At 39.8% G+C, this 18,973-nt stretch overlaps 1 protein-coding gene across 4 annotated transcripts in view; it reads right to left on the minus strand.

The window, feature by feature from the left end:
* Positions 1 to 8,821: 8,821 nt before the first annotated feature.
* The window catches only part of BDNF (brain derived neurotrophic factor), a 53,416-nt gene continuing 43,264 nt past the window's right edge, over positions 8,822 to 18,973 (minus strand). For 2 of the 4 annotated variants that reach the window (XM_039866077.1, XM_039866065.1), the window contains exon 2: positions 8,822 to 12,514. In XM_039866077.1, the coding sequence (XP_039722011.1) occupies positions 11,750 to 12,493 (744 nt within the window). In that variant the 5' untranslated portion in view covers positions 12,494 to 12,514 and the 3' untranslated portion in view covers positions 8,822 to 11,749. The remainder of the gene's footprint in view (positions 12,515 to 18,973) is intronic. The other 2 variants (XM_039866073.1, XM_039866087.1) reach the window with 1 other exon arrangement.

Genomic DNA, 18,973 nt, shown 5'->3' on the forward strand with positions numbered 1-18,973 from the left:
TGCTGACGCAGGGCATTTGCCAACTTCGATTAGCTCCTTGGCCTGGTGTAGCCGGGCATTGCTGCATTGCTGCTAAAAGAAGCCTCCAGGAAGGGGCTGTGAGACTAAAGATGTTTTTTTTTTTGTTTCCTACTAAGTGTAAATCAGGACTTACTGCTTGACAGTTTGAGGTAGGGGTGGGGAACAGATAAAAATATTAACAGGAGCAGAAGACAAAGCCCAATGTTTACTTCTGAAAACAGAGAAGACATTCCAAACAATCAGTGTGGATTACTTATTTTTCTTCTCTTTGCTTAAACTTTGTAAGGTCCTTTGGAGTCCAGCAGAATAAGCAGAGCATTAGTGAAGTGATCTATGGAAGCTTGCTGCTGGCTCAGAGCAGGCTGCTCGCAGTGGAACAGACAGGTGACTATCTGCCTGATTTCTGGCTCCTGTTCTTTGCATCACTGGGACACTTGACCCTCATCTGCAGTTTGAGCCCTTCCATAGCAGGTAGCACCTCTTTTGTTCCTGAATACAGGGAATTTAAAGGAATTTGAGAACCCTGGTTCAGGATTCAGTGTTAGATTAAGCTTTCTGGTCATCCCATTCTGACTCTGAATGTTGATTTCACTATCTATAGCTGTTTTTCTTGTTTCTGTGGTTAGGCTCCTACTTGTATTTTATTTCTTCTAGGACTAGGGTCCTGGCTGGTTAACCCCCAGGCATTAGAATTCCATGCCCAAGTCCTGGCTAACAGGAGAGGGCCCTGATTCCCATGAGCGGAATTTTCTACTATCACTGACTCATGTTTGCTTACCTGGGGAAGAGGAGTCTAGGGCAGCAGTTCTATCCTGGCTGGTCAGCAGAACCACTGGGAAGTTTTAAAGCATGCAGATGCCTGGGCCTCACTCCCAGAGATTCTGATTGAACTCATCTGGGGTGAGGTCTGGGCATAGGTTTTTAAGTGATTTACATGTATAGGTCAGGATCGAGAGCCACTGGTCTGGTGGTTACGATGGGGGGCCTTGGTGTTTGTGACAACATGAATGGATCTTGAGGACGTTATGCTAAGTGAAATACAGAGAAAGACAAATGCTGTATGATATCACTTATATGTGGAATCTAAAAAAGTCAAACTCAGAAAAAGACTAGAATAGAAGACATTCCAAACAATCAGCTGGATTACTTGTTTTTTCTTCTCTTTGCTTAAACTTTGTAAAGTCCTTTGGAGTCCAGCAGAATAAGTCCAGCAGAGGGTGGGGGATATGGGGAGATATTAATCAGACTATGAACTTCCAGCTACATGAATAAGTTCTGGGGATCTAACGTACAGTGTGATTATAATTAATAACACTGTATTGTATACTTGAAAGTTGCTAAGAGAGTAGATCCAAAATGTTCTCACCACAAAAAGAAACAGTCATTATGTGACCTAATGCAAATGTTAGCTAATGTTATGGTGGTAATCATTTTGCAATATATAATGTATCAAATACACATGTTGTACACCTTAAACATACATTATAAAAGTGCCAGAAAATACAAGGTTGTACTAAAACCATCGAGAGATTATTAACATAGAGAATGCAGTAAGTTTAATAAAGATTTTAGATAGCATTTGAACAATTTAAGGAAATAAAAGAATGCTGATATGGAAAAAAAAAGAGTTTAGAGCCTTGGGATTACATAGATGTGGCTTCAAATCTGATTTTATCATTTATTAACTATGTGACCTCAGGGAAAGTTATTTAGGCTTGTGTGTTGTTGGTTTCCTTGTCTCTAAAATTACACCTATCTTCTGGTTGACATGTATTCTAGATAGCATGTAAAGCGTCTAGCATGGCGTCTGGAATGGACCCAAAATAGGGATGTAATACTATTGCCAAACTCTTTTCCTTGTGTTCAACCAATTCCTAGAATAATAACCCCTTACTGGGCTTCTCACATATGGATCACCTATCTGCAGCCCACAGATGCCACTCTCTATGTACGTCTATAGAATGTTCTTTACCCTTTCAGCCTAAGATCCTGCTCCAACCTGTTGGGCACATGCAGTTGTCGGCACCTTGAGTTTGCTGCTTCATCTAGCCCACCACCTACGAGCTCTGCTCTTGAGAAACTGGGGAAACCAGGAGAGCAAACAGTTCATCTCTTGGGTTACTTCTATTCAATTGGCAGTGACCACACAGAGCACAACCTTGAGGATTCTGAGGCTGAAACTGAGCTCAGCTAGGACTTAGTGATGCCCGCCAGACACAGAAGAGTGGGGGAGAGATGCCACATGTGCTGCTCCTCTGCTGATGCTGGTATCCGAGACTACTGCAAACCCAGCAGGGCCTGGGTCACTGCCCTTTCCCTCCTCCAATCCCAAACACAAAATCACTTTGTAAATTTTTGATTTAGGGAGGATTGGGCATTCCTGCATTTAGCAAATGGTTCCAGAACCCTCTGCCTGTCTACCCGATCCTAGCAACTCAGAGGAAGCCCTCTGATCTTCTGTGAGGTCGAAGGGGTGACAGCTGCCCCATTTCCAGGTATTGGAAACAGCTGACACAAAGCTCTAGCAACACTGCCCTTGGATTGCTCAGCACTGAGCAGAGTTGTTTCTGCTTTTGGAAGGGCCTCCATGCAACATGAACCTCTTTGCATATTAACCCTTAAAAGAGCAAGCCAGTGTTCTCTTGAAAGCTAGAAACCATAAGAAACACCAGTGCTCTTCCTTTTTGATGGACGCTCAGATCTTGTAAGGCAGTTACCCATTTTCCGTTTCTCTTGTTTTCTTATTTTTCCAATGTACTTTACACTGTTTCAATTTTGCAGTGATTAACAATATGGCTCCATATCCAGAATGCATGGATTTCAGTCCCTGCTTTGCTAGTCACCAATGCTGGACCTTCGACAACTTAACTGAACTCTGTGCCTTAGTTTCCTCATTTCTCGAATGCGAATACTAACACTGCCACCTGGTCAATGGATCACTGTGAGGATTAAGTGAGTCGATCTGCATGAGATGCCTCAGACAGTACCTACTTAGAGTAAGGTTCCAATGTCCTTGTTATTGTGTAATGGACTGGATGACATGAGGCTGGATGGTGAGGTAGGACCTTCCTGAAGTGCCATGGCTATTTTTAAAAATGTGACAGTGGCTCCTTGTTTCTCTTTCTCTTTCAAACTTTGTGAGTTCATCCATTTCACCCTGGCTTCAGTCATTTCCAATCAGCTGGGACACTTAAAGATAATGGGCTTCATTTGGAATGTACAGTCTAGAAAAATGCCTTTTATCATAGTGTATCTCCTTCACCATTTCTCTAAGTGTGCCAAAGAGCATCACTAGTGGATAAACAAGAGTTGCCTCTTTGAATCATCCAGAAAAGACAAAGTGGCCCTGGATGCTGATGAAACAGATGAGATGGGATCCTCTCTAAGAGTCAGAGATTAGAGAAGAGTCTCCGATATCTGCACTAGGTGAGCCCAACATACCCTATCAGCAGAGTAAGAGTTCATAAATACTTTTGAGATATTTCTATGGACCCATCACTTTTCTAAGTGTTTTATGCGTATTAATTCATTTGATTCTCACAAAATCTTATGAGGTAAGTCATAATATTTTTTACTCGTTCTTCATAAATGGGGAAATTGGAGCACAGGGAAGTTAAGTAACTTTCCCACAGTCACACAGCTCTAGTAGCAGACCTGGGATTCAGACTCTAGCAATCAGGCTTCTAGATGGGCATGGAAGAAAGATGGGCATGGTCTGGGAGCAGAAGTGGATTGAAATAGAAAGGTTTCTAGTTTAGGTTTCTCAGAGATTCAGGCCCAGAGGACTCTGGGTCAAGAATAAGTCAGCGAGGAATGTCGGACCTTGCTTTGCCAGTGAGGTCTGTCTCCAAAGCTGGTCAAAGCTCCACTCAGAATGGCCTTCCCTAAAAGTCTGCTCTGAAAAAGTCTGCTATTGGATAGGGTATTGCCATGACTTATCATGTGACACCCTTGTCTTCAAGGTCATTGTTTCAAGAAAGAGGATATATCCAGAGGGCTGGAGATAACACTGAAGCAACTTGAGAGCTGCATGTCCTTGGTGACATTATAAATCCAGAAGGAACTGAGATACAAGCCCCTTTTGTTTCAGATACTGTTTCTATAAACAGTGACTCTACAGGATACAAATCCCGCAGTTTGATCCAAGGTTTCCTGACTCTTCAACTCAGCAACACACTGGATCTCCCTTTGCCGGGCACCATATAATATGGAGTGACATAAAACACAGGCAAATATTGTCTGGCTTTGAAAGTAATTTTAGAGCCAGGCAGAAAAAGTTTGCAGCTTGAAGAATATCTGGGCACCTTCCCCAAGGCATTCTCTGCTTGATTGTCAAAAGATGGTAACATTTTCATAGTTACAGATGAAGTGAAAATCTTCCTTGGGGCACGTCCACACTTCCCTAACTCCCATGCTGGCCTAAGTGCCTGATTTAAGTCTTGGGGCAAGTGCCCAGTAGTAAGAGTGTTAATGATGGAGGGAGGCAAGAGATGAACAGTGAATTTTCAGAATGTTCTCCAGCCTTTAAGTGCTTGAGAAACCTCTTTAATCTCTTTTTACTACAAACAATGAAGCAGGAAAACCATAAATATAAACCCTTAAAGTTGAAATTGACCTTGAAGACCATCCAGTTTAGTCTCTTCCTATGATAGACAAGAACTTGGGGCCAAGACCAGAAATGGCTTGGCCACTTAGTTCATGGCTGAAATACCAGGATCCCTGGCTTGGAAGGTAGGCTAATCAGAATTCAGGTTTCTGCGTTATCTAAGAGATGGATGATATATTTGGACACCCTTCACCCCAGCCCATAAACAGAAAATTTTCAAATACAGTTTGCAGTGTCTAAAATGTGCAAGAATGTGGACACACAGACACACACAGACACACAGAGCTGGGACGGGGGTGGGAACAGATTGTTCTCCTGCCCTCATTTCTAGAAACCAGTTCCTACAACCAGGAAAAGGTTTGCCACAAACACTGGAGAAGCCCTTTGTATTTACAGTGTGGCCATTCTGGAAGGGTAAAGCTAGGACTCCTCAGCTGGACATTAATAACTGATTAATTCAGGAAGCTTATTTAATTTGTGACCAATATAACCGTTTCACAGAGAGAGGGCCATGTTGGCAGGTGCAGAACCCAGCTCCCCAGATGGAATAATCTTTTCCTTATTAATTTGCTGCATGTTGCTTCTCATTTCTCTCAGTCGTTCCAAATGTGTTACAAACGACTACATGCTTTGGGTCCTGAATCCACTACTGCTGTAGCTTTGAAAGGAAAGGAAAAATAAATTGTTGACTGTAAACTGCAGTGAGCTTTCCTGGCACACATTTTCACGTTCGCCTTTAAATCGTCAGTGCACTCTCTTAACCCGAGCACTGCTCCACTGGGGAGCAACCATTGCTCTTGTGTTTTTTAGGAAATGGAAATGTAGGTGGTTTGAACGATGTTTTCAGGGCCGTGGTAAGAGGTAGTGGCGTGGCTAGGATGGGAACTCGCAGTTCCAATTTCTTGGGCTGTGCTGTTTTCCTATTACTTGAATACATAGCAGGCTGATTGCCTACTTCCTTGAGTGGAGGGGTGGTTTGAAAAACAGATTGCTGTGCCCCTTTCCCCAGAGCTTCTTATTCAGCAAGTCTAGGGTGGGGCCTGAGAATTTGCATTTCTGACAAGTTCCTGGAGATGCAGAGAGTTGTGGCAGGAGAGCAGAGTAAGGGGGCTGCTTTCTCCAAGTAAATACTGCTTGGTATCTTTTGGAGAAGGCCTCTTTCGTTTAGAGGATTTCTATTTTGTGTCATTTTCTTCTCCTCTCCCCCCATATGCTAAAATCCCAGTTTAGAAACTTTTTAAAAATATTAGGGCTCAATGGAGATTGTAGCTTGACTAAATAAATTTGAATGTGTACTGCAGTACTTGATATGGATTTTCCAAAATGTGAGCACTTAAGCCAGACAAAAATATTTCCCCTGGGTTCAGCCATTCTACATAGACCAGCTCCTGGTTTATAAGGAACCATTTGAACAGAATACGGTACCAAAGTGCAGTGCTGCAGAAGCATCTTTCAGATAATTTCTAAATGTAGAACATACTCCTCAATCTCAGTCTCTCATCCAACATTTTTTGGTCATTTATAGGCTTAAGACATGCCCTGTCATTAACTACAGTGTTTTGTGGGGGGTATTTTAGGGTAGAACAGCTCATATTTCCAGGAGAAGTACTTTTGCTTTGCCAGATATAAAAAATTAGCAACTCACACTTAAATATAGAATGAATGCAAAGATCTTGTTTGTTTAGTGTGTGTGTGTGGGCGGGGGTGGGGGGGTGGAGCAGGGTGTGATTTAATTAATTGGAAGACCAGCTTTTACAATTCCACACTATTGACATTACCAAGCATAGATTGTTGTTACTCAGACAAACAAATGCCAGGTTGAGCTCCTGATCTAGTGTTTTGTACCTAGAAAATAATTATAGGAGGTGAGGTAAAGGCCTATGGAAATCCTACGAAGAGTGCTGCATAAGTGGCTCTTTTTCTTAATGAGGAATGTAATGTGTAAGATTGCAATATTTTTCTGTTAATATTTAAACATATTCTTCAAGCAATTTACTGCATCTGTGCACATATCAAAAAGCAAGGGGGAGGATTTCCCCCCTCACAAATTAAAATAGTGGCTAGAATTAAGGAAATAGATGAAGGTGATCAAAAGACTTGGGGTAGAGGTACAGGTGGGTCATTTATTAATTGGAATGTAATTAAAAATGCTGGTTGATTTGGAGTGGCTGCATCTGCTCTAGTCACTGAATTTCACTCTTAGGTTGAAATTCACACATCCAACCACCAGTTAGTTTAATATAATCAACAAGAGTCAGATTCCCAACTCTCCCTTCCCCCAAACCAATCAACCAACCAACCTTCAAAGCAACAGTTAAAACACAGCTAATAAAATAAAATAAAATAAAATAGCCCAGATCCCATCGCTAATTTTGCTGTTCAAGATTTTGAGGTTGGATCAAATCGACAGATGACTCTTTCTAGGCTAAATACTTTATCTACCTCCATTTATGTACACATAATGTTTCTTATTCCAAAGAACTAATATTCTTAACAATGGCTTGCCAAAATGTAGCCATTTCCACTTTAAGTGACTTACAGAACAGGCTTTATGTGAGAATATGGAGAAGCCATATGTGTTTTACTTTAGGCTTAAGCCCTAATGCGGCCAGAGTCCTGGATGAACTGAGGTCGGGCCTGAAGCTTTTGGTTGCAGTTCTAGTAACTACTTAAATGAAAAGGGGATAATTTAACACTGATTCATTCTAAGATTTAGTTCAGATTTTCACTCAGAACTGTGATAGTATTCATAAAATTAGTACGGCTAATGAAAAGAAAACTTCAAAGACACTGCTAATGACCACAGAGGCTTATCGATATGGTGAAAAATAATAGATCAAAGCAATGATCTAGGTTATTTCTAGGCATCTTAACAATCAAACAGGTTTAACTGCTCGTATGCAACGAATAGAGTACAACATGGCTACTCCCATTAACTTTAAGTTGGTTAATTTAGTATATGCCTCCATTTTTTTTCTCTCTGACCTCATCTTCTAATGAAACTTATCATGTTTACCAAACTCCTTTAACTTCAAGTAATTTGAATCTCACATTTTATTCTCATTCCTTTTATTCAACCCTTTCAAAAATATTTTAGTCTTCCTCAATTATGAAAATTGATTAAGCCTTGAAGTTTCCCAAAGTTCTGATTTCATGGCTGGACTCATGACTTGACTGGCAGTCAGGGGTTTCCCTTAGAGTTTAGAGTACTTTGCAAACTTACTGGACAGATTACGATCGAGTAATTCATCTCATTCAATCTGCTCTTCCATATACATAACACAAGTCAATGTTTGACTTTCTTGATCCTTATTTATAAGACAATACAAGAGGAAACCATGTGTGTATGTTTGAAATAGAAATGATACATTGCACAGATATAGTTCACCACGTTCTGGGATGGGTTGACAGTGTTCAAATGGGGAGTCGGAAGAGTAGGAACAGATGCTTTTTTTCCTTAATGGCTCTTTCTCTAATTTAAAATCCTTCCATTTATTTCCCTAAGATTTAGTGATAACTTTAAACACTTTAACTAAATTACCCAGCGGCTTGGCAGCCATCACAGAGGCAAATCTTTTTAGAAATCCTAGCAATCTGTTAGATCTTGGGTACTGTGATATAAAATCTGTGTGGCTCCATGAACAAAAATTAAATCAGTGCAATGGATACAAATACATAATGCATATGGCACCATCTCCAAACTGAGGGTACATGACCTGCCTCTAAATATTGAATTTCTATATCTTTTTTCAGTCATTGACTTTCTAAATTTGGGCCAATTTATTCTCATTATCTGTGAGTAAACCTACTTTGATTTTTTTTTAACAGTTATTTGATAATCAAATAGAGCCAGCCAGCCCTGGATCCTGATGTTGCTAGGATACACAGTTTGGTACTTGATGAAAGTATATCACTTCAAAGGGGAAAATTTTCAAGTGTCCTAGAAAATGACACTTCCGTCTTCCACTGTGGAAGACAGGCTCAATCCTAGAGCTTCTTGGAAGCTCTGCAGGACTGGCCTCCCGTGCTTTGACATAAGCATCCTCTCTGAAGGGCTGTACAAGTACTAAAACTCGTCAGGTTGGTCTTAAAGCAAGGAACACACGTATTTATAAAAAAACACGTTTTCGTATTTGTTTTACAGTGAAGAGAAAAAACCCAGAACCCCCAGATTTTATGTACTTTGAAAATATATTTAAAAACATTAAAAATTCTATATTTAAAACATATATTATATGTTAATTAGTACACTTAAATAGAACTTGTATTTACAATAGGCTTCTGATGCGGTTAAGTTTTAATGCCAATTTTTTCAATAACATAATTATATAAATATACTAAAATACAATAAATATTTTTTTTTGTTTTACATGGTGAATAATATCTTTACCATAGAGAGAACAAGGCCACAGACATTTACTTACATTTTCAATGGGAATCACCATAAAAAAGCAACAGGCCTGCTGCCATGCATGAAACACTTCTGCCACAAAGAGACCACAGCAAGACTTTTAAAGAACAAAACGAAACGGAACGAAAATGAACAGCAACAGAGAAAGATTTTAACAAAATAAATCTTAGGTCAACATAAACCAACAAGCGTGTGATTGTGATATATCTTGTTGGATAAGAGAGAGCCACTGACCACACGATTGCTGTGTCTCCTACTGGACCACTTAACAGATTTGGTTTTTGCAGTACTTTGAGACTGTGATGGGGACTTTTTCTTGTTCAAATAATTTTGTCCCTCAAAACAAAGCTGCAAAAAGTTAACATACAGCAGATATTCCAAGTATTCATTACATGTTAAAAATAATTACAAAGATAGTATTTTCAAACAGCACAAATCTATGCTACATAAATTCTTCCTTCTTCTAGTGGCAGGTATTCAGATGGTACTGTAAAAGATAGTCTCGTTCTAAATGAAAAGACTGAACAAAGAGAAATAACTTGCTGACAGTGTCCCTCGTTCCCTGGGTCATGGTGGATCTCCTCTTTTGCTTATCCCTCAACCTACTAAGATGCAGCAATTTCTTGAGGCTTTCTGATACTCAGGGACACTTTCGGATTTGGGCAGTGGGCTGAATGGGCTTAGCACTAATTTTCATGGGGGGTCCATTTTTCCCAAGACCACTATTCCAGGCTCCCAACTTGACTTCTTGTAACCCAAGATGGCAGAGGTGAGGCAGGGACTCTCTTCATGAACAGACAGGATGAGACAGGAGGTTGCTGTGGCCTTCCCTGGGGAGCAAAACCTTGCCAGCTCTGTCCTGGCCTCCTCCATTGAGCAAGGCACCTTCAAGTCTTTGGTGTGCTGGATGTGCAGACACCTTCTCAAAGTCTTGTCTCTGGACAAGATTTTTTTATCGGTAGCCTTGATCATCCAACCTGAGTTTTGGGGCCTTGTCCTGTTCCCTTCCCCCTTACCAAAAGTTCTCAAAAGATAAAACCCTGGTTTCCTCAAGTCTGATTTCAAAGAAATAAGTGTTCAGGTAGCAAACATCTTGTAACTCATCACATCGATCTCATGATTATAATGTCCCATTTGTTTCTGAACCTGCTCCAGGCTAATCCAGCTTTATGCAAAATTATCCAGGGGTGGAGAGTGTTAAGTAGGCTTGAGCGTGGTCCTCCAGCGAGAACCTCTTAGCACAATTAGATAATGTAGGCACTTAAAGCGTGAGGTCCAAAGCAACTTGACACATGTCATTCCAGAGCCACCTCTGAAGGGCCCTTCAGAAGCCTCCCTTTTGGAATGTCTCAAGTACCATTCCCCACCCCCACCTAGACCTCAGGATGGCCACTCAGAAATTCCTCTTGCACCGCCCGGAAATGATATATCAGCTCCACATAGCCTCCATATGGCTGTTCAGTCTCATTTCACTGGCAGTGTGGACTCCTGTTCTGATCTAGGCGTTTCTGGGTCCATACAAAACACCACCTTTTGCTCGCAAGACATGTTTAAGCCTTACCATGATTTTTCTTTTTGAGCCTTACAATGATTTACCCAAATAGTAAAAAAAAAAAAAAAAAAAAAAAAAAAAAATGTAATTTTTGAGTTATTTTTGGTTGTTTTTTTTTCTCTTCTAAAAGAAAGAAATCACTGTTCTCTATGCTTATGAGTGCCACGATGTGGCAAAATTTGTTCACTCGTTCACAGCAGCGGTAAAATATTTCAGAGCGCGGAACTGATTTTTCTTAAGAGAAAACAAAACAAAGAGGAGACCGAAGGGGGAGGAGGGGAAAGAATGTGCTCTAAGTAAAGGCAGGTCTTTCCGACAAAAGAAGCTTTCCCTGACCAAGGCCCAAAGGGTGAATGAGAGCCTCGGAAGTACATTACGGGAACTGGAGTGAGCACTTCATTCGGTTGCCTTATTTTTATTCACTTTCCAGTCATCTGATTGATATTGCAAACAAATTTACAGCAGACAAATGAATCTTTTATCAACCAGAATATATATATATATATATTGAAGAAATTCTTTCCCCATCCCTACTCCCAGTGGGAACTAAAAACAAAAACAAAACAAAACAAAAAACAAAACAAAACAAACAAAAAAACACAAAACAAACAAAAAATAGATCCCTCCCATCCCTCATCCCCTAAGCCAGTAAAGCGATGACAACAGCACCTTGACACTGTTTTAATTCCAATGCTATCAGAAGTTTAAAAGCAGTAAAACAGATATAGTACTAACAAGAACGAAGATACTTACTGTCTAAAATGTAAACGGAATGTTTTGGTTCAAATTTTTGTTGATTTTTTTTTTGTCTGTTTTCTGAAAGAGGACAGTTTATTATCAATTCACAATTAAAGCAGCATGCAATTTATTATTATTTTTTTTAAAACTTTTTACGTTTTCAATTCTTGGCAACGGCAAAAAACCACAACATTATCGAGGAATGTAATGCAGACTTTTTAAAGTTGTGCGCAAAATGACTGTTTCCCTTCTGGTCATGGATATGTCCAATAAATAGATTGTAGAACCACTGTACTGTATAAACTTCATTTATACATGCAGTTCATAAAATTATTTTTTTCTTAACTGAATAATTTACCCTGTTATGTATATATACAAATAGATAATTTTGTCTCAATATAATCTATACAACATAAATCCACTATCTTCCCCTTTTAATGGTCAATGTACATACACAGGAAGTGTCTATCCTTATGAACCGCCAGCCAATTCTCTTTTTGTTATCCATGGTAAGGGCCCGCACGTAGGACTGGGTAGTTCGGCACTGGGAGTTCCAATGCCTCTTGTCTATGCCCCTGCAGCCCTCCTTCGTGTAACCCATGGGATTGCACTTGGTCTCGTAGAAGTACTGCTTCAGTTGGCCTTTCGACACAGGGACTTTTTCAAGGACCGTGACCGTCCCGCCTGACATGTCCACTGCAGTCTTTTTATCTGCCGCTGTGACCCACTCACTAATGCTGTCGCACACGCTCAGCTCCCCGCGGCGGGCGGGGTCAGAGTGGCGCCGGACCCTCATAGACATGTTTGCAGCATCTAGGTAATTTTTGTATTCCTCAAGCAGGAAGAGAAGAGGCGGCTCCAAAGGCACTTGACTACTGAGCATCACCCTGGAAGTGTACAAGTCCGCGTCCTTATTGTTTTCCTCATGGGGCCGAACTTTCTGGTCCTCGTCCAGCAGCTCTTCTATCACGTGTTCAAAAGTGTCAGCCAATGCTGTCAGGCCTCTCGAACCTGCCTTGGGCCCATTCACGCTCTCCAGAGTCCCATGGGTCCGCACACCTGGGTAGGCCAAGCTGCCTTGTCCTCGGACGTTTGCTTCTTTCATGGGGGCAGCCTTCATGCAACCGAAGTATGAAATAACCATAGTAAGGAAAAGGATGGTCATCACTCTTCTCACCTGGTGGAACTGTGGGGAGAAAGCAGAAATAGGACATAAAACTGGTTAGGACTTTCTTTTGCAGGATACGACGCAGCCCATCTGATTGTAATTCTAGGCCATTCTGCAAGGTCAAGGTTTTTTATGTATTGGTGATAAACTCCAGCTGTACCAGACACAAGTTAATGTCAGTAGTGTGCTGTATGTGGTTTAATATAAACCAGAGGCGTGCAGTGTTTTCTCCGAGATTTAGAATATAAACCCAAGATTAGATGGAGTCTAAGCAAGTGAAAAAATTGTGGCTTCAAGTTCTCCTCCTTCCTCTCGCTTTAGCAGCTTTGTAAGTTAAATTTTTAATGATCTCTGCTCAGGCTGTCACAAGAAACACAAAATCAGAAATGTTACTAAGCAACAACTGCAAGTGTAATAGTAATTTTTTTTTCAAGTTAGCAATATGGTACTATTGCAGCAATGTGTGGCAGGAACGGTAGTGACCTGGGGGTTCTGAGTGGGCCTTTCTAGCTATGTGATAACTAGACATGAATAGCACAATAAAATAGAAGTCAGGAGGGCTATAAGGAGCCCTTTCCTTGACTTTTTTTCTCCCACAGAGATAATCTATTAGAGCAAAGAAGATGGGAGTGATCCTGTTTTACAGATAAGGAAACCAAAGGCCGTAGAGGACTTGCCTTGTGCCACAAAGAAAGTTCATATTAGAATTCGGGACTCCCAACCCCAGCTCCAGTATTTTCCCACTATACCTGGGTGGTCATAACCGAAAATGTTTTGCTTATTTCCAAACAGAAATCATTTTCTACACATTGATTTTAATGACGTGTCTATGCCTGGGGCCGATATGAAAACAATGTGTCTGCTTAAGAGAGAACTGGAAAAGTCAGCATTAAAAAGGTATCGAAGTCAATTTCAAATGCCTCCCATATGCAGATCCACATTTATCTCCTTAACTCTCTGAGCCCTTCACCCCTTGGCTTTTCTGGCTCATATACAGACACATCTAAAAAAGCTCAGCTTCTTTTTCATTGGAAATGGGGGCCTCTCTGTGTGTGTGTGTGTGTGTGTGTGTGTGTGTGTGTGTGTGTGTGTGTGTGTGTGTGAGCTCTGAGTTTATCATACCTTTAAAAAGCTGAGTGGCATATTACATGTTTTGGAATAGGCAGCCAGCACTTCTTTCTGTGCTTTTGAAGTTTCCTGGGAAGTCCCTTAACAGCACACCGCAAAATTAATCTTTTCCTGTTTGCCAGAGGGTTGCTATACTCTAAATTTGGCTCCACATCTACAAGCATGCTCTGGGAAGCCAATTAGAATGGATGAACAAGCAAAATGAAGAGATACCTACAGACCAAACCAAGGTTACTGTCAGATGGTGAAGGACTCCAGAATCACTTACCTGAAGCATCGCATCCCTTAGCAGTAAGACAAGCATCCCCCACTCACAGCCCGATATTCTAACTTTATTCCTACTTTCAGTTCTGGGGCACAAACTTACAAAAAGACACATACGTGCTATTTAGTCCATATACACACTGTGCCAGTCGGTAGGAAAAGGGACTGTTTTTCTGTCCACTGAATGAGAAGGCAACCTACCTCCAGTCAATAGGTCACACTACAGAAATGGCTGAAAACTCTGGTATCGAGAACCCAATGTTTCTTTTCTTTACTTTTACAAGATATCATATTTTCTCCCACTAAGAGACTTTCTTGTCAGCCCCAAACACCAGCAGATTTCCTTGTAGGTTCACACTCACTTTGCACATAGAGCGAGCACACTCAGAACTGCTTGCAGTGCACAACGGTCTGAGATTAGGAAGGGCACAAAGGCTTCAAACAAACACAAACCCATTCTGCTAGTGCCTGGTCTTTTGTGAATGTTTTGGATTCTGCACCATCAAAGAAATGGATCCTCCAAGGAGGGTTCTATTCCTGGCAGGCAGTACTTACACCATTGAATGAAAATCCTCTCTCCTAATGTTCCCAGTCCAAATTAAAACAACCCAAGGGACACCTCAAATGTAGGTCGGTGAAAGAATGCAAATTTAGAGTATTTTACTCCAGCCATCTGTATCACACTGGTAGAGATTTGCTGTGATCAGCTATCTTTTAATACCATATTTTATTAAATCTTCGATACCATCATTATAAATCACATCATTATAAAGAATGAAGCCAATTAAACTGTTTATCACTTACAACAGTCACTGTATACTTACTGAAAAGATTTTCTTTAGAATTATTTGGATGCATTTATCATATATAACCTTTGCACGTACATAAAAAATAAAGCAAAATAAATTGGTTAAGGCAATGACAACTATATTATAACTGCTGCAATGCCAACAAGAATAAAGTGACAACTGTAAGAACCCAATTTCAGAGAGGTTAAAAATATTAATTAAAAAAAGTACATCTTAGAATTAATGAAGCAGAGTAAGTTTAATAAGCATTTACTAAGTCCCCACACTAACTGCTTAAAATGGCCCAAGGTACTGAGGTATCTTAAACCACAGTTAGAAAACTGTTTTATTATCACTACCAGAGTAATGAGTCTTTTAGAAACCCTTTGTTTATACTTGACTTAAAGAAGTTCATCCTGCCTTTCACTGGTCTCATTTATCTTTTTATTAATAACTTTTTGGTTAAAAAAGTAGTTAGTACTTTATCATTTTCTCATCAGTTCCACAAGAAAATGTTTCAGAGGGACAGATGGCATCTGAGTAAATATTACTCGGCGTTCACCCTGAAGCCTACCACAGGCACCCCTCAAAGCAGAACATCTGCATGGATTCAGTAACTAATCACCTGGTGATAAAGCTCAACCCCATCCCCAGCCTTGCTCTCTGAGAGATACTTCTACAATGCTAACTGCCTACTCACTTACTAGGCCTTGAAGTCAAGTGCATCCAAAATCAAACTCAATACTTATTGTTGGAACAGGGTTACTTCCTGTGAACAATGTTATTTTTCTGTTTCTGACAATGGTTTCTTGATACATTGAACCACCCAGGCCACAGGCTAGAAATTTTGAAATCCAGTTTAATGATACATTTCTTGTATAGCTTTCAAATCCAACCAATGGAGAGGACCCTGCTCATTTTCTCTTTAAAACATTTCCCATGCATCCTTTTTTATTTTTCTCCATCCATTTTCTTGGCTCAGCCCTAAATATCTCCTGTGTGACTGAAACATCCCCCTGATATACTTGACATCCCAATGTTCCATTCAGCTCCAATGACCACTGCCTGACAAACACTCTCATCTTATTCTCTTATACAAAACCATTTATCTGATATTCAAAATGTAGTCTCACCCTACTTAGCTAACTTTCCATATTACTCAATGTTTCATCACCTCTGCTCTGATCAGGAAAAAGTCCTTGGACTCCATATCCATAATTGCCTGGAAGTGACTTGTTCCATTCTCCTGGTAAATCCTTCGTCTCTGACTAAATCTCGCTTATCCTTCATGACTCAGTTCGAGCATTAAATCATATATGTATACCTTCTCTAATTACTCCAGCACACACTCCTTATCCTTTAAAATTCCATATCACATTTCATTTAGTACTCATTCCTACTCAGTTGTTAACTGCATTGCTAATTATGGTCAGTCCTCAGTGGAATGATAAGCTCAGTGAGGGAATGGGTCATTGCTGATCCCCTAATAATGCTTAACCCAGAATAATGTAATAGTACCCAGTAAAAACCTACTGATGAGTTTATTAAACCATGAGAAGAGACAGTTTTGACATCATTTCATGATGTCATCTGGAAAGCATCAGTGAACTCACTGAAATTATTAGATCAAGTATAGGCTGTGGTAAACCAAAATTATAAGCTGTAAGAAATTTGATGGATGGCAATTATCATCCATAAGCAATCTCTTAAATTTCTCTAGGAGGGTAAAACTTTACTTGAATAATTAAAAAGTAAATAACACTACAGCTACTGCCTGTGTAGCTCTAACATCAATAGAAGAGTTAGACAGTACTCAGTAATAATCATAATAGTAAAATTTGGAATTTTCAGTCTTTAAACTTTCTCTTTTTGGTTAATCTCTTCAATACTTTTAAGTACTGTATTAGGAAATCATAAAAGTTTAAGAGCTTCCATGACAATTCTCGTGTTTTAGTCCTTCAGGTAAATCTTTATTACACAAAACATAAAGAGGATACATAATATTGCTAAGGCCATTCATCTATGTATCTGTTTATACATAATAAATTCATTGGTGCTACCTAATTCTGCTCTAAGGCTTACAATAGTGTATAATTACAATCAACTCAACACATCTCTAAAGTGCTAGGAAGGATTTATTTAGACCCACTCTCAAAACATTAAATATACTATACGGGGCTAAAAAGGAAATCAACAAAGTAGGAATAAAAATTAATTTTAAACATGACTTAAATATTCAACAAGATTAGCATGCTTTCCTGGTGCAGTAATAACTTGCATTTGTCTAAAAGACTACAGAATATTCACAAGCTTCATCTAATTTGATTGTTGCAAAGAGACAGGACAGATATTATTATCCCTATTACACAGGTGAAGCAATTGCTGTTCAGAGAGGTAAAATAACCTCTCAGATATCACAAAGCTAATAGGTCACCTACCTTCTTGTCTAAGTTTTTATCATCTGGACATCTTTCCAGTTTTAGAATATTTGACTGCAGGGAAGCGAGAGGCTGTGCTACAAAGCATAGTCAAAGATAGATTTTATACAATATGGACACAGTTTTCAGCAGTTGTATGTATCCTAGGGCCCAACTTTTAAAAGGCACCACCATTCAGTTACTACTTTGTGGTACTGGATTAATCGTGATCTCTAAGACCCTTCCACCATAAGGCTTGATTACATCAGTGAATGGAATTTTAGACCTCGTGATCTTCCCATAAAAGAAAGCTTTGCAAAAATTTAGACATGTTAGAAACAAGTTTCCATGGCAAATGGTAAGAAGGGGAACTAAACAACAGTATTCAGGCATACAGGAAAAAAAAACCCAAAACAAGCTTTGTTCCTGGTCTCCTTGGGTTTTGTCAATGAGCATGTAATCAAAGAAAACACAGTTTACAGATATGGCTGCTCATCTTAGACAGTTCTGTAAGCTACAAGGATAATAGCAAGGTTGAAGAAATTATCAATAATATTTAATTCCTAACATATATGATGCAAACTTATTAAAAGGCCACTTTAATGAAATCTCACAAATCAATATAATCTTTAAACTGTGTCCAGTTTCACTACATGCATACATTAGCCTTATTTTGTTCATTCATCAGACATGAAATCTACTTTCGGGTCTTATAGTCTAGGAGGGAGATAGTACACATAAGTAAGTAACTAAAATATAAAGGTAGAAATGACCCAGGGAAAGTATAGATAAAATTCGAGAAAGAGAAAGAGGTTACATCCTGTTAGAGAATGAAAAATGCTTTGTGAAGAAGACTGGCAAGGATAGAAAGAATTTAAACATATCTAGAAAAAACACCAGTGGATGGATGGCAGCTTGGCTAAAAGCATGGAGGTGGGAAGGCATGGAGTACATTTCTGGAGAGAAGAGTTCTGGCACGGGAACAGTGAGAAATAAGAGTGAATGACTGTTTGGAAGGCTGATAGTGACACTTAGGAGTCTGGACCTGCCTTACAGGCACGCAACAGCCAGTGAGAGTTTCCGAGCAGGGGAATGGTTTGAGAATCCCTGTTTATCATCATGTGTAGGAAGAACCAAAAGAATGATAGACTGGAAGAGACAAATTAATTCATTGATTTAATTCTTAGTGGCTAATGAACTTTAAAACTAAATATTAATCGGCGGTCCCCAACCATTTTGGAACCAGGGACTGGTGCTGCTATGAGAATCTAATGCCTGATGATCTGAGGTGGAGCTGAGGTGGTTACACTAGCACTGGGGAGCAGCTGCAAGTACAGATGAAGCTTTGTTTGCTCACCCGCCACTCACCTCCTGCTGTGTAGCCCGGTTCCTAACAGGCCGTGGACCAGTACCAGTTCTCAGCCCAGGGGTTGGGGACCCTGTATTAAGTAGTTAGTTACTTAAGTATGGGGTTGGGGTTAAGGGATTAGATATATCTTTTAACTTAATCAATCAATCAATTCATTCATTCATTCATTCATTCATTCATTTTTAGGCTGAGGTGAGTTGCAAAAAGAGAGAGAGAGAAATGCAGTGTGCCGAGTGGTAACTGAGTAATATCTAGGTTGGCCGAAAGGACAGCACAAAGGGAGGTGGAGGGGAGGCAGGAATATAAACTCTCGTTCCAGTTGTAATTACATTGAACCTTGATTCCACTCAGCACTTTTAATTCAAAGATCTCCAAACACTTTGCAAATATTAAGTAGTTAAGACTCATAGGACCCTAGAGATGTAGGTAACTATAATTATCCCCATTTCGTGCAGGAGGAGAAAGGACAAGAGTTTTTAATCAACTCATCTGCTTGCTGTGGTTTCCATGA

This window comes from Pteropus medius, unplaced genomic scaffold (genome assembly GCF_902729225.1).
Source record: "Pteropus medius unplaced genomic scaffold, Ma_sr-lr_union100, whole genome shotgun sequence".
In the NCBI taxonomy this organism is placed as follows: domain Eukaryota; kingdom Metazoa; phylum Chordata; class Mammalia; order Chiroptera; family Pteropodidae; genus Pteropus; species Pteropus medius.